At 45.3% G+C, this 18,263-nt stretch overlaps 1 protein-coding gene across 1 annotated transcript; it reads right to left on the bottom strand.

Moving 5' to 3' along the window:
• Window positions 1-315: 315 nt before the first annotated feature.
• On the bottom strand, window positions 316-16,555 carry snx7 (sorting nexin 7). Its single transcript, XM_011473567.3, has 9 exons — window positions 16,392-16,555; window positions 9,899-10,084; window positions 9,204-9,314; window positions 8,968-9,126; window positions 5,193-5,391; window positions 3,989-4,188; window positions 3,368-3,454; window positions 2,215-2,367; window positions 316-938 (listed from the first exon to the last, which is right to left on the bottom strand). Exons 1-9 carry the CDS (start codon window positions 16,473-16,475, stop codon window positions 873-875), a joined length of 1,245 nt encoding a protein of 414 aa, XP_011471869.1. The 5' UTR covers window positions 16,476-16,555; the 3' UTR covers window positions 316-872.
• Window positions 16,556-18,263: the final 1,708 nt, after the last annotated feature.

Genomic DNA, 18,263 nt, shown 5'->3' with positions numbered 1-18,263 from the left:
GCTGCCTGGGGGGGGGCATTCTGGGTACAGGTCTCCAAACCAAAGGTGGGGTGGAGGCCCCCCCCTCTGAGCGGTGGGACAGAGCTGCAGGTGGTTTGTCAGAACCATCAGACTTCCAGCAGCAGCAGAGGAATGATGGGAGCCAGCGGCTGCATTTCTGCAGGTTTTCACCTTTCCTGAGCCGTTTCTTCAACTTGAACGTTTCCCTGAATTCTGCCTCTTCTTCCCTGCAGACGGTGAAGGTCCGTGCTCCAGAACAGGTTCAGAGTCTCCAGAGGATTTCTGCTGAATGCATGACCACACGTACAAGGAAACACATCTCTGCTCTGTGCTTTTTATTTATTTACTCAACAAAAAAATCTCAAAGATCTTCCAAGAGTGAAAGCAGACTGTAAAGAACGAGGGGGGGGGGGGGGGGTCAGCCCGGTTTCATAGAAGTCCCTTTGGAAGCTGAACAGCAGCATCTGCCTCACGTCAGAGGATGTGATGAAGGAGGACATTAGAAGCAGAGCCTGGTGTCTCACACCAGACGAAGACGATCTGGAAAGTTTGCAGGGTGACAGAAGAATGAAGAATGAGCACAAATCCAAGAGAAAAGGTCCAAACAGAGGCGTCTTTGGTTCTGCCAGTCACTCCTAAAGCTGGTTCTGTCAAGGTCCATCATGAACTACTTGAGATTCCTGCATCCTTTTCAGGCTGAACGTTGGAGGCTGAGACAGAGAAACAGCAGCAGGCGGGGGTCTGACCCATGGGGGAGGGCTGGAGGTGTCTGGAATGATCAGAGTGGACCCAACTCTTTGAATGAAGGAGTTGGACAACGGTCAGCGGTCCTGAGGACAGACGGAGGTCCTCACAGGTCCAGCAGCATCTCCTCAGTCCCTCTGACTGATGGACTCCCCCCTCTGAGACACCAGGAAGGACTCCCACACCGCCAGGCACTGAAACAGAGGAAGAGTCATTAGTGGAGGAAGGACTGAAACTGTCCAACCAAACTGGTGTCTCTGATAGTTGAGGGCAGAAGATCCCACTCTGACTGACAACCATCACCTGAATCCAGGTTCAGCACCACCAGCAATGTGACCTGCTGCATGTCAAAGGTCAGATCAGAGCAGACCCACAGACTGCTGGTGGTAGGTCCCCCCCCCCCCCCCCCCGAGGGACCCGTGCCCCCCCAGAGGGACCTGCCTCATGTCTTCATCTCCCCTCATTATCTGAGGAGCTGCAGACTTGACCAAGCAGATCCACATTCACTGCAGGAAGCAGTGATCTGGAGGAGGCAGCCACACCGTGCGAAAGGCCCCCCCTCCCTGCACGTCCATGAAAGGCTGTGGACTGGGGGGGTTGAGGCAGCTGAGGCAGAGCGAGCTCTGGAAGGAAGGGCGGGAAGACAGATCCGAGCAGGAGCGCTCAGACCCGGTTCCATCCTTCCAGTCCGGTGGCTGTGACCCATGTGGACCTAATCTGAAGCAGAACCTCCATCTGCACCGGATCAGAAGCCATGACGTCTGCTTGACATCAGATCGCCCCTGTTCATCCCTTCAGGGTCGCCATAGCCAATCAGATTTTCACGGGGGGTTTGGCAGAGATTCTTACGCCAGATGCCCTTCCTGACACAAAGCTGGATTTTCAGGGCACAGGAAGACCCGGACAGGGTCCCACTGCAACAGTATTCTAACACCTTTGTCAGAAAATGTAGACAAATAAACATCCAGTTACTTTTCAGCCTGACAGATTCGTTTCAGGTCACCTAAACCTTGGAGGTTTCCTAAAAGTTCCTGTTCCAGGTACCACTTTCTGCATCCTGTGGTTCTCACAGCTGTTGTACTGCTGCCCCCTGCTGGATGAAACCTGCAGACTCATTTCAACAGCAGGACCATGCAACCGGGATTCTGTGGTCTTCTATCCAGCATAGCGTGGCTTTCACCGTTTTGTGTTACATCTGCTAGAATTAGAATTGAAAGATTTGATCTCCCGGGGCTCTTTTAAAAAACTTTTAAAGGAACGTGAGACAAAGCTTTCAAACTGTAAATGCTTTATTTAAAACTGTCTTTTATGATTGAGTGTGAGTGTATATAAGGGTTGTGTGTTATTGTTGTGCTGCTGCCTCTTGGCCAGGACGCTCTTGCAAAAGAGATTTTTAATCTCAATGAGTGTTTTTATCCTGGTTAAATAAAGGTGAAAGAAAAAGAAAAAAGGAAGCCTTCATCAAGTCACCTTCTCGTAATACTCCACGTTCTTCTCTGCAGTAGAGGTGAAGGCCGCCTTCAGGTCCGTTCTCATGGCGTTCCTCCAGCGGCTCCAGTCCACATGTAAGGCGCTGTTGGACTTGTCCATGCGGTCTGCCAGCTCATCCACCTCGTCCTGCAGCTGGAAGCAGAGCAGACTTCCTGAGCGCACAGCCCCCTCCAAAACAAGTCTTCATGCATCCCTGCTCTGTTCCTGCCATCATCGTCCCTTTCTCTGGCTGTCAATCAAACACGAGGAGGTGCTTTGAGGATGAGGAGATTTCAGGAAGCAGAAAGACTGGGCTCCGAGTCTCTGCAACCTTAACAGTCAAAGAGCCGTTTGGATCAGTTTCCCACAGAAATGAGAACAAAAAAACTCAAAAAAAACGGCGTTTCCAGTGGACGCCATCATTTCCCTGGTTTGTAAAGTTTTCACTCGTTCTTCTCTTCTCATTCAACACGTACTGTCTGCAAAGACGGTCCTGGTCGGTTTGATGCCCTGGACGAAAATATCATTTACTTTATTATTAAACATAAGTAAAACAGACTTGTTTAGTTGAATTGACAATAAGGATATAGTGTGTAGTCATTTCACACGTGACGCATCAGATGGTGTTTTCTTTTTGAAGGCTGACTGGTTCTGGTAAAAATTGCCACATATTTCTGTTAATCTTTACTCCTCCAACAGTAAATTTGGGCGTATTTGGACCCCGCCTCCATTCCTTCATCCTTGGAGTGTTTGGTGTCGACTCGCAGTGTGGCGGGGGGCGTGGCATCACCATGGTGTCTCTCCATCGTGAGGTCAGTCACCCATCACGATGGAAGATGGTATCGTCCATCGGCACAACCCTAGCTAAAGAACAAACTGCTGCCCCCATGTGGGGGAGGAGCTAAAGCTAAGTGCACAGAAAGTCTGAATCTGATACAGTCTCTCCACAGGGAAAAACCCCTCAAACAGACAAAAACAAGAAACCTTTGGGGTCACGCTGAGGACTTTCCCCTCGTCTCTGAAGAATCTTTGAAAAACCCACAGCGCCACCTTCAGGGCGACACTGCCGGATTGTAGCCCCCCATCGATGGAGCCCCCTGCTTCACCTCACCAGCAGACGAGAGCTACACGAAGGAGACAAGGTCACACTTACCGCATCCAGATCACTTCTTCTGGACGCCAAGGCGTCGCTCTTCGCTTCAAACTCAGCCTGAATGTTGTCCCTCCTCCTCATCACGGCCTGAGCAAACACACAACAGTCGTTAAAACACGTCCCACATCCTGTCACACGTTTCTCTGTGTGAGACCCTGATCCACTCAAACCTTCTTTAAAACACTTTCCAGTGATTTTCCATTCTTTACTGACTAAATACAATAATAAATGATAAATAATTAATAAATTATCAAGTTAAGTTTTGATGGGGAAAAAAGTGTTTGGAATCAAAAGCACCAACTGCTGGTTCTATTCTAAGGCCAGCTCAGTGGCCTTGTGGTAGAGTGTCCGGCCTGTGACCGGAAGGTCAATGTTCAAATCCAGGCCAAAGACTCTAAAAATGGGATGCAATGCCTCCCTGGACACTCAGCATTAAGGGGTTGGATTGGGGGGGTTAATCCACCAAATGCTTCCTGAGCGCGGCTGTGTCTGTAGCTCACTGCTCCCCCAGGGGAGGGATCAAATGTGTGACAGCTAATGGTACTTTAACTATTCAAAACCTTAGAATTTACAGCCAGAAGTGTGTTTCTGCAGGGAATGCTGGGATGCGCGGCGGTGCACCTTCAGGGTTTCTGCACACAGGACGTATTCGTGCAGCGCTGGGACCAGGACCTCAGACAAGTGCTGGATCCGCTCCTCTGTTTCCTTACAGCACCGCTCCGCGCAGCTGGCCACGCCCTTCAGCGGCTCAGACAGGTTTTCCTCCGACCCCGCCCACTGGGCGTAGGTGGAGCTGTACTGCCTCAACTCATCCAGGTACTCTGGAAAACAAAACTCTTTAGAGGCGGACTGGAAGGCGGGATCGGTTCATTGGATTGGCCCTGACCCCCAAAGTGATCACTGCTGGAAAGTTCCACTCATTTCTGATCCAAGCCTCCTCTTGTGAGGCTGCAGCCACAAGCTTAGCTTCTGCCTGAAGGTTCGGACACACAGAACACAGTCTTTGACGGAGCCCACAACAAGCCAGAGTCATCTTTTCCACAGGAGGGGCTTTGGTTTCTGCTGCTTCTCTGTTCCACCCAGCAGGAAACACTGCAGCTGACCCACTTCAGAGCGGAAGAAGTCAGCCGATGTCCACCAGGAAATAATTGGTTGTAGCAGTTTTTATGTGAAAGACGAGTCTGGACACAGATAGGGGTGTGACGATGACCTCATCACCGCACGCTTTTCTTTTTAAAGTTCTGCATTTGGTGCGTGATTGGAACTATAAACACATTAAACACAGTCATCTTTGCTGATAGTTTCCTTTTTCTGATAGTCCCGTGCTCAAACTTCAAGGGTTTCTGGGGGAAACCTTTTATTACTGTTCTCCTTCACCTTCACCTTCCTCATGCGCTGCGTGCGCTCCCTCTTCTCCCTCTACTCACACACACGCGGGGTTTCAGCAGCACACACGCATCCTCATTCTACAACAGAAGTTTCTGTCTCGCGGGGAAATACGACAAATTTACTGCGTTCTAATGATTCATTTCTATTACAAGCTGTGTGCGTTCTTGAGTGCGCCGCCCGTTAACCACGCCCCATGCTGGATCATCACCGCGGTGATCAAAAGTCCCACACCGTCACAGCTCTAGACACATTAGTTTCTGTTGCCACGCACGGATTCACAGCTACCAAGGTAAAGAGGATGTTTTCACGTTAGTCTTGTCTTTCCAGGACAGCTGCTGCTTGAAGAACAAAGCCGTTAAAACCAATTCTCTGAAGATCTTCCTCATCCTTCAGACAAAACAACTGAAAACCCCAGAAATGGCTAGTCCTAACAAACCTCTCTGTTCCTTGATGATCCTTTGGGTGACTTTGTCCACAGAGGAGATCTTGCTGCTGAAGTTCTCCACGTAGTCCTGCAGGACCTCGAACTCCTCCGGTCTGTCCTTCACGCCGCGGACAGAGTTGGCCACGGCCCTCATCGTCTCCCCCATCCTGCTGAGGAAACCTGAACCCTGCTTCTTGTGTGGCGCCAGGTCCTGCAGGATCACAGCAGCAAAGCTCTTCATGTTGATTTTTGATTTGATTTGAAATGGTTTATTTCAAGCAATTAAGTACAATAATACACAACAGCAATATAATCATCAGTCATACATTCATACAGTAACTAATCAAACTTAGGATAATTAGACATATTAATAAATATTGCTTGAAAGGGAGTGGAAGGAAGCAAACTTATATAATCCCACCCCGTTATACTATAACCATTTTATTACATGATTTATCAATATCCGGTTCCTAGTTTTTATCAGACAGAATTAAAAATCATAAGATATCGATAAAGCACATGACAAAGATGAATTACTTAAGTATTACGTCAGTAATAACTATTTTAGAAATCAACAAATGCAGATCAGTCATCTGAAATATATGCAGATTATGTTACTTATAAAAGTCATTCATATGAATAAAACGTAATACTATATCAGTAAAGTAGACACAACACTGTTTCAGGAATTTTCATAGCAAAATTTCATCAAGTATCAAAAGTTAAAAACATGTGCAAAGTTATGCTACATTAGTAAAGATTTTTGAATCAATTTATCAATTTTTGGAGAAAGTGAAGTAATATCATTAAAAGTCAATCAATTTAACAATTTTCAATAAGTGATTAATCATTTGTTTTACTTTTTTTAATATTTTTTTTGTATTTTTATTATTATTTTTTTTTATATAATAAAGTAATGCTGTAAGGGGAAAGTAAAAAGGGTCTATAACTGTCGATTGTCCAAGGTTGTTAGATTGTTAGAGCTGGAGCTGAGCAAAAACCCGGTTTTCATTCCCTAACTTAAGAAGAACCCGTTCACAGCTCCAGAAGGTTAAGGTGAACCGCTGAGAAGGTTAACAGTGTGTGAAAGCACTGTGCACCGTGTCTACATGGATGTGGAAGTTCTTCATGTTTAATGCGTGATCGCCGCTCACAACAGAAGATCTGCTGCTGAACGTTCATGACTTTGACACACATTCATGCTTGAGGAATCTAGATTTGAGCGGCAGATACAAGTCAAAAACAGCATTAATGGAGAAGAGTTTGGAAGCCCGGGACAGTGAAGGGAAGAACAGCTGAGGACTGTTCCCAGGACACTTCACACACAGATCTGTACTCTGCCAGATGAAAAGATGGAGTAATGGGCAGCTTTAACAGCAGCAAACATGAACTGGCACTCCATCCACTCAGAACAGCAGCAGACCTGCATGGAAGCATGTTTTATGTCAATACTAAGAGGGGATAAGGCAGGGCTCCAGACTGCGACCAAATGGTCGCATTTTGCAACCAAAATTTGAGAGTGTGCGACTGAATTTTACATCCAGTCGCACATGTGCGACCAGTAAATTTGCCTCCCCCAGCCTCCGTATTTTTTTTCATTAAACATGGAAGGGGCACGTCAATGATCAATGAAATAATCAATGAGACACGAGCGCACACGCACGCAACCACACAAACTCGCACACATACTCATGAGACGCGAGCGCACACACTCGCAAACGCACAAACTCGCATACATACTCATGAAACACGAGCGCACACACACGCAACCACACAAACTCGCACACATCCTCAAGAGACGCGAGCGCACACACACGCACGCAAACGCACAAACTCGCATACATACTCATGAGACGCGAGCGCACACTCGCGTGATGCCTCTCTGTGAGGCGGCCACTGCGTGTGAGAAGAATAGGGAAAGTCACTGTAAGTGGCTAAATGCGTGGAGGGGGCGGGGCCTAGAGATAATCGAGCGCGCGTTGGAAGGAAACGGAGATAAAAATCATCACAACCTGCTATGTGCGTCTGAGCTATGAGTAAGTGAACTATTGATTCGTTCTTCCGACCTGCAGCCAGTGTACCAGTGCCAGAGTGTACAGCAGGGGTCTCAAACTCGTGAACCAAACCACGGTTCTCATGCACGGCTGTCACTGCAGCACACCGCTTCCACGGGAGTCGGGTCAGCTGAGGAGAATACATGCCCCACACCTACATGCGTGACAACTAACGGGGCTTGAACTTTAAACACGTGTGAGCGACAACACGATTTAGTCTTAGTCACATTTAAAACACGTGGGGAAAATGCAACGATAGACGTGTTTAAGATGAGCCAGCGCTGCGTCTGGATTGTTGGGGAGACCAAGGCGGGGGGGGGGGGGGGGTGGGGTGAAGGCGAAGCTGCAGCGAGACTTAAGGAAAACAGGAAGTTGTTGTCCTTAAAATTCAATTTAGTTTTAATATGCCTCTTCCCCTTAGTATGATCTGTGATTTTATATCTTTTATAATTATTTTATTTTTTTGTAATGTATGTAGCCAATTTTTAATCAGTTGGCATATTAATTTATTTTAATTGATCAATGAACTACAAAAGCCCATCAGGACACATGTCCCATAATGCATTGTTTTGTAGTCATCACGGCAACTTTCAGTCAGTTCAGTACTAAATTTCCAGCTGTGTTCGCGTAGGTTGGCGCTTTGCTCCCGCCCCTTTCTAGTGATATTTTTTGGTTTTGATTGACAGGTGATGTTGGAGCAAAAACAAAAATGTATGTCTCACACCAGGTGATCTGTGCAGCGTTGAGTCCACCTGGGTGATCTCGAACACGCTTATTGTGCATCTTGGCTGCACCTATTTGGTATCACCAAGATGAATTTCCATCTCCTAATGTTTACATACATTTAAGTATTGTTTGAAACTGTGAAATGACCGAAAGGTTACTACGGTAATCACTTTGTTACTAAAAACTTTTTTTATTATTCTAAATGTATGGTATTTTGTTTACTATTTGTACTGTCATGACAGTGATCCTTTTGTCAGTTTACCTCGTTGTTGCATCTTCAAAAGTGCAGAATAAAATGTGACACTGAATTAGAAACAGCACATTGTAATTTCTGCATCTATTATTAAAGTATTTATTAGTAATACAGTGGAAATTAGTAGATTTGGTTAGCATGTTGATTTATGGTATGCGCCCCTAAATTTTCTGGTTGTGCCCCTAAAATTTTCAGTTGGGGGCCACAGTGCTCCTAGTGAAAAAAGTTAGTCTGGAGCCCTGTAAGGTCAGACTGATCATGGAGTTCCTGCCTCCTCATCCACACAGCTGGAGGAGATTCGGTTCCTCCCCTCACAGGAGCGTAGCTTCTGGCTCTGGAGGAGTTACTAGAATGTAAAGTAGACCAGCTGATGTACAGGGGTTGAGCGGCCAACCTGCCTGCCCTTGCGTCTAAGTGTCCTTGGGCAAGACACTGAACCCCACATTGCTCCCTGTAGTCATAGGTTGGCGCCGGTGTTCGGCAGTGGCGCCGCGCCTTCAGTGTGTGAATGGGACAGTGACTATAAAGCACTTTGGGCTTTCTAAGAAGGTAGAAAAGCGGAAAAGCGCCATACAAGTGTACGTCATTCAGATCTGCAAAAGAATGTCTGAGTTAATAACACTTAGCATCAGGATAAAGCAAAGCAGCAGACAAAGACTTGCTTTGGTTTGTTAGTTGCAGCTCAAACTGCAAAGACTTTTGGGCCCAACGAGGACAGAATCAGAACCCTTCAATCAACAGGATGACGGGTTACCTGTGCAGTGAGGAAGACTTTGAAGTGCTGGCTGTGAGACAGGACAGGATGCTCTGAAATCCTGCTGAGAAAGCGCTGCAGAGCTTTTCTCCGGGTCTCAATGAAGTCGTCGTTGAAGCGCTCCACCATGCCTTTCATCACAAACTTCTCTGGGAGGGGCTGCAGGACATCAGCCCTCTGTCACACCCGAATACCCTCAGACACACCCTTCTCCCCCCGCTCAGAGTCATACATACGTGGACGATGAGGGTGGGGTGACTCTCTTCCAGCTTGCTCCGCAGCCACAGGAAGTCCTGGTAGCGTCGGCGGACCTCAAACTCACTGGAGTCAAAGTCGCTCCGTGTGGTCTGAGAAAACAACGAATGGTTCTTGCATGAGAGCGCGGCACACGCTTCCCCACACGCCCTGACGGCCGGAGGAAGCGCTACAGGACGTCCTTCCATCTTTGTTCAGACAAGCTGCTACATCAATGAAAACATCTGAACAGGTGGAGTCTGTGCTCATTACAAACTCCATTTACTCCCTCCAGACTGAGCACAAGCCCACGGGGAGAAAACTTTTCATTTTTGAACAGTTGACTGGAAGAGAAAGACTTTGACTTATTAGGTTCTTCTGTTATCAGACACGGTTGTGTTTTGCCACATACCTGACAATCGCAGACATTTGTGAAAAAACACAACCGTGTCTTCACGAGAACAAAGAATACTGAGGGCGAGTGGACTGAGGCCCGACCACACGTGTGTTGGAGGGGATTTGGACTTTAGCCATGTTTCCTTATAGGCCTTCCCAACCGCTGAACCCATGTAGGGAAGTTCCACCGTATTTTGACCCGTCACATTTTCCTTTTGTTTTGTTATTACAAACAGTGTTCAGACAACCAGACACTTAAAATGGTCAAATGTGGGAATGTGTCAGATGGTCCGCTCCTCACCTTGGTCACTACTCTGTACATGATGTAGGTCTCGATGGCAGTGATGTGGCTCTCCGGGTCGTCAACAGAGATGAAGAGGTCTTTAGCGTTGGCATCTTGCTGCTCTTCATCATCCTCCAGCCTGTACTGGTTGACCATGGAGCTGGGGGAGTTGGGCACTGGACCTTCATCTGTTAGGCATGTGTTCTGGGGGAGAAATGCCACACTCTTAATTCCACTTCCTGCCTCTGCAGCTCCAGTTCAGCACTAGCTGACCTCACAACCTTTCTCCATCAGCTGATTTGCTGAGGTCCCATAAAGAGAGCCAACTGTGTTTCTGAAAGGCAGTGCTTGTTATGGAAGGACACCACCAGCAGGATTAAAGTCAGGGCTCCAGACTGCGAGCAATTGGTCGCATTTTGCGACCAAAATTTGAGAGTGTGCGACTGAATTTTACATCCAGTCGCACATGTGCGACCAGTAAATTTGCCTCCCCCACCCTCCGTATTTTTTTATACATCAAACGTGGAAGGGGCACGTCAATGATCACTGAAATAATCAATGAGACGCGAGCGCACACGCACGCAGGCTGACACACACACTCGCGCACATACTCATTAAACGCGAGCACACTCTCGCGTGATACCTGTCTGTGAGGCGGCCACTGCGTGTGAGAAGAATAGGGAAAGCCACTGTGAGTGGCTAAAATGCGTGGAGGGGGAGGGGCCTATAGATAATCGAGCGCGCGTAAACATCTGTGGGAAGGAAACAGAGACAAATATCACAACCTGATATGTGCGTCTGAGCTATGGGTAAGCGAACTATTGATTCTTTCTTCCGACCTGCGGCTAGTGTACCAGTGCCAGAGTGTACAGCAGGGGTCTCAAACTCGCGGCCCGCAGGCTATTTGCGGCCCCCAAGATGATATTTTGCGGCCCCCGCCTTAATATGAAGGTTTAATGTTACTGCAGCCCGCCAGTTTGTATCAATGACACTTTTTCATTGTCGTGGGCGAAGCTGACCAACCAATCACAGTGGGGTATATGACTCTTGGGGGGCGTGACAATGACCGGGCTTGAAAGCAGGACACCTGACAGCCCCCTCCCTCCCCGGACCACATTAAGGAGTTCCTTACTTTCCTTTAGAACGTATTTATTTGCTCGTAATTTTCTACATACATGCAGTCCGTGCTGAATTTTTCTCTGGGTCACACAGACCCGGAGGAAGGTTTAGGTTTTGGTTACGGTTACGGCGGCGCATCAAACGGGTTACGGCAGCACACCGCTCCCGTCCTGCGGGAGTCGGGTCAGCTGAGGAGAATAAATGTCCCACACCTACATGCGTGACAGCTAACGGGGCTTGAACTTTAAACACGCTCGAGCAAAAACAACATTAGTTTTAGACACACTGAAAATACGTGGGGAAAATGCAACGATAGACGTGTTTGAGATGAACCGGCACCTCGCCTGGATCGTTGGGGACACCAGGCGGGGGGGGGGGGCTGTGAGATGAAAGCGAATCTGCAGCAAGACTAAAGGAGAACAGGAAATTGGAGTTGTCCTTAACATTCAATTTAGTTTAATATTCCTCTCCCCCTTAGTATGATCTGTGTTATTATATATTGTATGATTATTTTAATGTTTTGTGATGTATGTAGCCTTTTTTTAATGAATTGGTATTTTAAATTATTTTAATTAATCACTCCACTACAAAAACCATCAGGATACATGTCCCATAATGCATTGTTTTGTAGTCTGTAGGGCAGCTTTCAGTCAGTTCAGTTTCCAGCTGTGTCCGGGTAGGTTTGCCCCTTGCTCCCACCCCTTTCTCGCGATATTTTTGTGATGATTGACAGTTAATGTTGGAGCAAAAACAAATATATGTCACACACCAGGTGATCGGCGCAGCGTTGAGTCCACCTGGGTGATCTCAAACACGCTTATTGTGCATCTTGGCTGCACCTATTTGGTGTCACAAAGATAAATTTCCATCTGTTTTCTTTACTATTTATACTGTCATGACAGCGATGGTGCTGTCAGTTTACCTCCTTGTTGCATCTTCAAAAGTGCAGAATAAAATGTGACACTGAATTTGAAACAGCACATTGTAATTTCTGCATCTATTATTAAAGTATTTATTAGTAATACAGTGGAAATTAGTAGATTTGGTTAGCATATTGATTTACGGTATGCGCCCCTAAAATTTCTGGTTGTGCCCCTAAAATTTTCAGTTAGGGGCCACTGTGCTCCTAGTGAAAAACGTTAGTCTGGAGCCCTGATTAAAGTGTGTGCTACAGTTTCACCACACTACAATAAAACAATAAAGCTTAAGAAATCAGTCTGCCCAGAGAGATTTGAATGGAAGATGCAACAAATCTGCAAGTTACCAAATGATTAACGTGGAAGAGAATTTTCAAAGTAAAGGTTTTGACAGGAGCGAGTGTGCACTGTAACAGAGTGTAGCCTGAGCAGAGTAAACTATAAAAATGGCAAAAGAAAGACATCCTGTTAGCATGGTTTCTATGACCACGTCCAGATCAGCCACCAATCATCAGAAACTCAGTCGCCAAAGGTCCGACTTTTGCTTCAAATGTTTTATGATAATGTCTGCAAAGTAGTGAACATCAATGGTCCTGAAAGTTTTCTTAGCTCAGAGGTTCCAGGAAGGACCGGCAGACGATGCGGGATTATTTTCACCCAAGATGTGGTTGGTCTGTGATCACATGGTACAGTTAGGACGGAAGGATTGAAGCAGAGCAAAAGCACCAGGAAAAAAAAGCAAGACAAGGAAGACTGGCGAATCCCTCTGGACTTCAAAGTATCTTTAAAACAGAAACCCACACATCGTCTGTACATCAGATTTAAAAAGTCATTCAGCTGCAGTGATAACAGCGTGCAGAAGGACAACACACACACATAAATGCCCATGATAAAGCTATCTAAACACCCACACAACACTATTGTTGTTTAAATGTATAAATCTCATTACTTCTTCTGGATGTGGCCCAACAGAACATGTTTGTGAGACTTTTTCTACCATGTTTACCTCAAGGATTCCACATATTTGTGTGTTGAATAGAGCTGTGACGGTGTGGGAATTCTGGTCACCGCAGTGATGAACCACCAGGGGGCGCGGTGTCGCGGTTAACTGCACGCCCCAACCAAACACTAAATTCCCAGATGGCCGCGTCGCAAATGAATACAATTACAAAGCCGTATTCTTTATTAACAAATAACAGTAAAAACTAAATACTATCTAACTAATGAACTAATTATATAGAATATAAATGACTATGTGTGTGTGTGTGTCAGCGCGCTGTGTGTAGGAGGAAGGAGCGCACACGTGTGTCGGGGGTGCGTGTTGATTCTTCTGCAGTGGACCGCTCTCTAGCTGCAGGTGAGCCTTCACCTGTGCTCTCTGGTACAGACATCTTCTCAGAATATTATATATTCCTCAGTAATAAACAGACTGCAGACACTTTGTCACCTTTCTGGTAGCCATGAAGCCTGACACCCATGAAGAACGCGGGGCAGGAGGCTCCGCCTTTATTATACAGACACGTAACGTTACGTTGCAAAAAATAGTTCCCAAACAAAACATGTAGTGATATTCATGGAAATCTAAGTGTGCGTTCATGTTTGGTGTTACAGAGTGAAGGAGAACAGTAATAAAAGGTTTTCCCCAGAAACCCTTGAAGTCTGAACACAGGACGAGCAGAAAAAGCAAATTATCAGCAAAGATGAATGTGTTTAATGTGTTTATTATAGTTCCAATCACGCACCATATAAAGAACTAACAAAAAAAATAAAAGTGCTCTGATGAGGTCATCACAGCGGTGATGCGGTTATCGTCACACCCCTAGTGTTGAAGGTCATTCAGAAGGATCTTCTGAGTGATGCCTTGCCCCAGCCCCCTCCTCTGTACTTCTCTGTTCTTCTCCATCATCATCTGAACTTCTCTCCTCGTTCTTCTCTGTTGGGACTGACTTGTCATGTATGTCTGCACTTGTTTTCCCAGAATAGGTGATCAGCAGAAGTTTAAAGCAGAATGAGCATCTAGGGTTTTGTGACTTTAATAGTTTAATTATTCCTCCCTGAAGTCATCTCTGCTCTCTTTTCTATCAGATGCATCACCAACCTCATGTCTGTCTCCTTCACCTCTTTCTGTGTTCTTCTCCACTAAATCATACGGCCACGCTACAATTATTTCATGTTTTAAACAAATTAAACATCCTGCTAATCATGTTTTTTAAACAAAGAATACTCTTTAAAAATGACTGACTTGGTATGAACTGGCTTTGCCCTGAACGTCCACCATAACACTAATCTGTTTCTTTCCTCCATCTGATTCTCTCTCTTTTCTCATCTTTCTCTCTATCCTCACAGCTGTTTGATATACATTTTGAGTTAGGAAGATTTTCAAAGAATACAGAGACTAAACTATTTTTTTTAATATTTTATATGTATATTTTTATATAAACGTTATCTGCCATATTTAAATCACCAAGTCAGTCAATTTTCCGTTAATTAATGATAAGATTAATTTCTCTATTCTCGCTGAAGAGGAGAGGTCTGTCCGGCTATTTGTGTGTTAGCGCACACACACACACACACACACACACACACACACACACACACACACACAAGACAAGGCAGCGCAAATCGGAAAAAAAACAAGAATTAAGGACTAAAACCCGGTTAGTATGTATTACTTTTGTAAGTGACGCCGTGGAAGCCTGAACCGTCCGACGCGAAGCTTCCGCGAAGTGCGTTAAAAAGTAATAAACGCAGACTTCGAAGGCCATTAACCCTTACTTAAATGCTGGAATAGAGATGGAGTAATCTATTTCTCTGTCGACTCTGAGACTCTTTAAGGCTGTGTGGAGTTTGGGGTAAGGACAGTCTTAGCAGCTCGTTACGAGTGACAAAGCAGCTGGGTTGTTACAATGCATATGCGGGGGAAAAAGAAACAACATACCGAAACGGTAAATAAGTAAACCGAACCGAAACTGCCGTACCAAAACGGTCACGTGTATCGTTACACCCCTCAAAGATTTACATATATGCATGCATTTCATTTTCCTATCACATCATGACTAATCATTTTCCATTTGATGTGTCTATGTATAGACGAGTATTTCTTTTGACTTCTTTGATTCCTTCTTGTTGTTTTGATTGCTTAAACTAAATAAACTTCAAATCTTTTCTATCATTTGTGTTTATGTTGTTCGATTGTTTTGTTTAATCATATAGATCACATTGGGGAACTGCACCAATGTTCAATGCAACCGTCATTGTCAGAGTCCTCTGGTTTGGTCCATTTACAAATTCGGGTCCAAAGTGAGCTGCCAGAGGAGACAAATCTGGTCCGGGTCAAAAAGAACCCAGTGACCATGCACCTGGAGTCAGAGTGTCCTGGTCCTCAGGGTCACCGTCCTGCACGTGTCACTGCTGCTCAAACACACCTGATTCCTGAACCTGTGCAGAGACTTCCTGACAAGCATGCTGGGTCTATGCGGGAAGCAGTGGACCCTGAGGAGCTGGACTGGGGGAACGTTGTCCGTTTTTTCAGCACGTTCCTGAGGTTCCTGAGGTGTTCGATGGTGCCGTCATGTCCTCCACAGACGTGTTTCTGAATGCGACCTTAGTTAAAACGCCTAGTTACTCTCGTTGAGTACAATGTACTGACTAAACTTTTCCCAACTTTTGATTGAACCAGACTTCTTCAGAGGAGCCCCTCCAACAGAAGCAGAGGGACGTGTTGGGGGGGGGGGGGGGGGGGGGGTAAACCAAAGCAGACGAAGGTGTGATCTGCAGTCTTCCTCGGCCACATGCTGTTGGGGAGCAGCTCCATTCAGCCTCTGCATGGATGTGAGCATGCGCAACACGCAGAGGCTGAATGCAGCTTCCTCACAGAAAACGTCCTTTGCACAAATCAGCAGATTCGAGCACCTGGTGCAGGTGAACTGTGGGAAGTTTCCCACTGTGACGTCATCCAAACGGCCTCTTTAAAGCAGACTCCTTTCCTCCGTCTGGGATTCTTCCGGACTCGGGATTCCCCCGAGGAGGAAGACTGGAAACAAACGAGGAGAAATTCTGGACGTTTGTTTCTGCGGGATCCTGGACCCAAAGATCAAAGCGCTCCGGCCCCTTCACGTCCTGCTCGGAAATGTCACTCGTTCTTTCAAAGCAGCGGGTTTCGCTAAGGAGGAAAATAAAACCCGGAACTTTCCGGAGCTGAATGTAATTGTAAAGGCCGACTCTCCACTTCAGAGAACTTTTCACAAAACAAAAATAGTTTTTAAATCTCGTCAGAAAATGCGGTGGTTCGGCGGGGTCGTTCCGACTCCGAACTCAAGCGGACCGGGTCCTGAGGTCAGCTGATCCCAGGATTCTGGTTCCCGACACGAACGCGCCCGATTTCAGAAAGAAGCCACAGGTTGTTCAAGTTCAAGCAGGTAAATCAGAGTGCAGGCGCGAGCCCTGAGCGCGCGCGAACTGTCCGCTGCCCCTACCTTACTGAACACATCCAGGTCGTCGTCCTCGTCCAGGTCCAGCATGTGTCCGGAGATGTCGGCGGGGACCGCGTGTCCACTCATGACCAGAAACTTTTCAGCCCAGACGGAGGCAGAGCGACAGAAGTCCACCGCACGTCCACAGCGGCACGCGGCACTTCCTCTGGGCGCTGTCAAAATAAGAGTTCCACGAGCGAATCACATTACAGCACAGATTGCTGTTATTTTATTACAGATTCAAAAAACACACTGCTACTCCATGAGCCAAAATCAGGTTGTTAATCCAAAACGATACCACAAAAACGTGCGAACTGTTTCATTTTATTTTATTTCCCCTTATTCAACCAGACAGCTCCACTAATTCAAAGAGTTCTTTTCAGAGCCCTGGCCAAGAGGCATATGGAACAAATTATAAAAATAACAAATTCACACAAAGCGGAAGTATAAAATGTTAAAACAAAAGTTAATGTAAATAACAAAACAGTGAGAAGCCAATGATTGTATTCGAAGGTCTTTCAAAAGAACTTTACCATTAACATAACATAAACTTACACAGACTTGATAATAAAAATTATTTTCTTTACAATAAATTATGGGACAGGGTTAAGATTAGAGTTCCAGCACTGCATAATTTCATTTTGCTTTCAGGGAACCAATTTTGGGGGACTTTAAATGCTGTTGTTGTTGTTTTTTCTTCTTATATAAAATATGATTACTTTAGAAAAAATACATAGCTGGATGTTAATATTATAGGTTCTGTAACGACTTTATTGCAGCATGAAAACACGTTTGCATTGCTCCAATCTTTCTGGTTAAAATAAACTTGGACAAATCAGTGAGTCGCTTCTAAACCACGAAAAGGCTTTTGTTTTGGTATGGTCTCTCTACTTCCGGTGTGGTCCACGCGCGTTCCCGCCCCAGCTGAGGTGCTGAGCAGGCAGATGCGGAAACGGCAGAGGAAAAAAAGGGAAGAGGTCCGTTTCTGCTTCACTAATTGGAACAACTTTAAGAACATTTGGTGGCAATTTAGCTAAACTAAGAAAGCAACAAGAGCATAACTTAATCACAGGCATCTCAGTACTATCACAAAAACCTCCAGACAGCTTGTCAGATGAGCAGAAACTACAAATGATCAAACTACAGGAAGACTTGGATCAAGTTTATAAAAGAAAAGCAGAAGGAGCTTTTATTAGATCCAGAAAACAATGGCTTGAGCAAGGAGAACAAAACTCCTCTTATTTTTTTAAAATGGAGAAGCATCAAGGACAAATAAACACTATTAACGAGTTAAAAATTAATGACATAAATTGTAGTGATGCTAAAATAATCTCCAACTATTGTTCATCATTTTATAAGAATCTGTATTCATCACAATATTCTGAAATAGAGGCTGAAATCTTTTTGAATTCTTTAAACAGTACCAGAACAATTAAAGACTCTGAGAAAGAACTTTGTGATGATCCAGTAAGTCTTGGAGAAGTCTGTGACGTCATCAAGGTGTTAAAAACAAATAAATCTCCAGGGACTGATGGATTAACTTCTGAATTTTATACTTTATTCTACCAGCTGATGGCGCCCTTTTTACTGGAAGTTTACAATGAAAGTATTTCTAATGACAGCTGACCCTGGAGTATGACCCAAGGACTTATTACCCTTATCCCAAAACCTCACAAAGATTTACTCTATATTGATAATTGGAGACCCATCTGTCTTCTTAATAATGATTATAAAATTTTAGCTTTAGTTTTTGCTAAAAGAATTAAATCTGTTCTTAACTCAGTAATAGATGAATCACAATCAGGTTTTTTACCCAACAGACATATCACAAACAACATTCGTTTAGTTTTGGACATACTCGATTACTCTTATCTA

The sequence above is a fragment of the Oryzias latipes genome, chromosome 20 (assembly GCF_002234675.1).
Source record: "Oryzias latipes chromosome 20, ASM223467v1".
Lineage (NCBI taxonomy): Eukaryota > Metazoa > Chordata > Actinopteri > Beloniformes > Adrianichthyidae > Oryzias > Oryzias latipes.
This window is presented reverse-complemented; position numbering and strand designations above follow the sequence as displayed.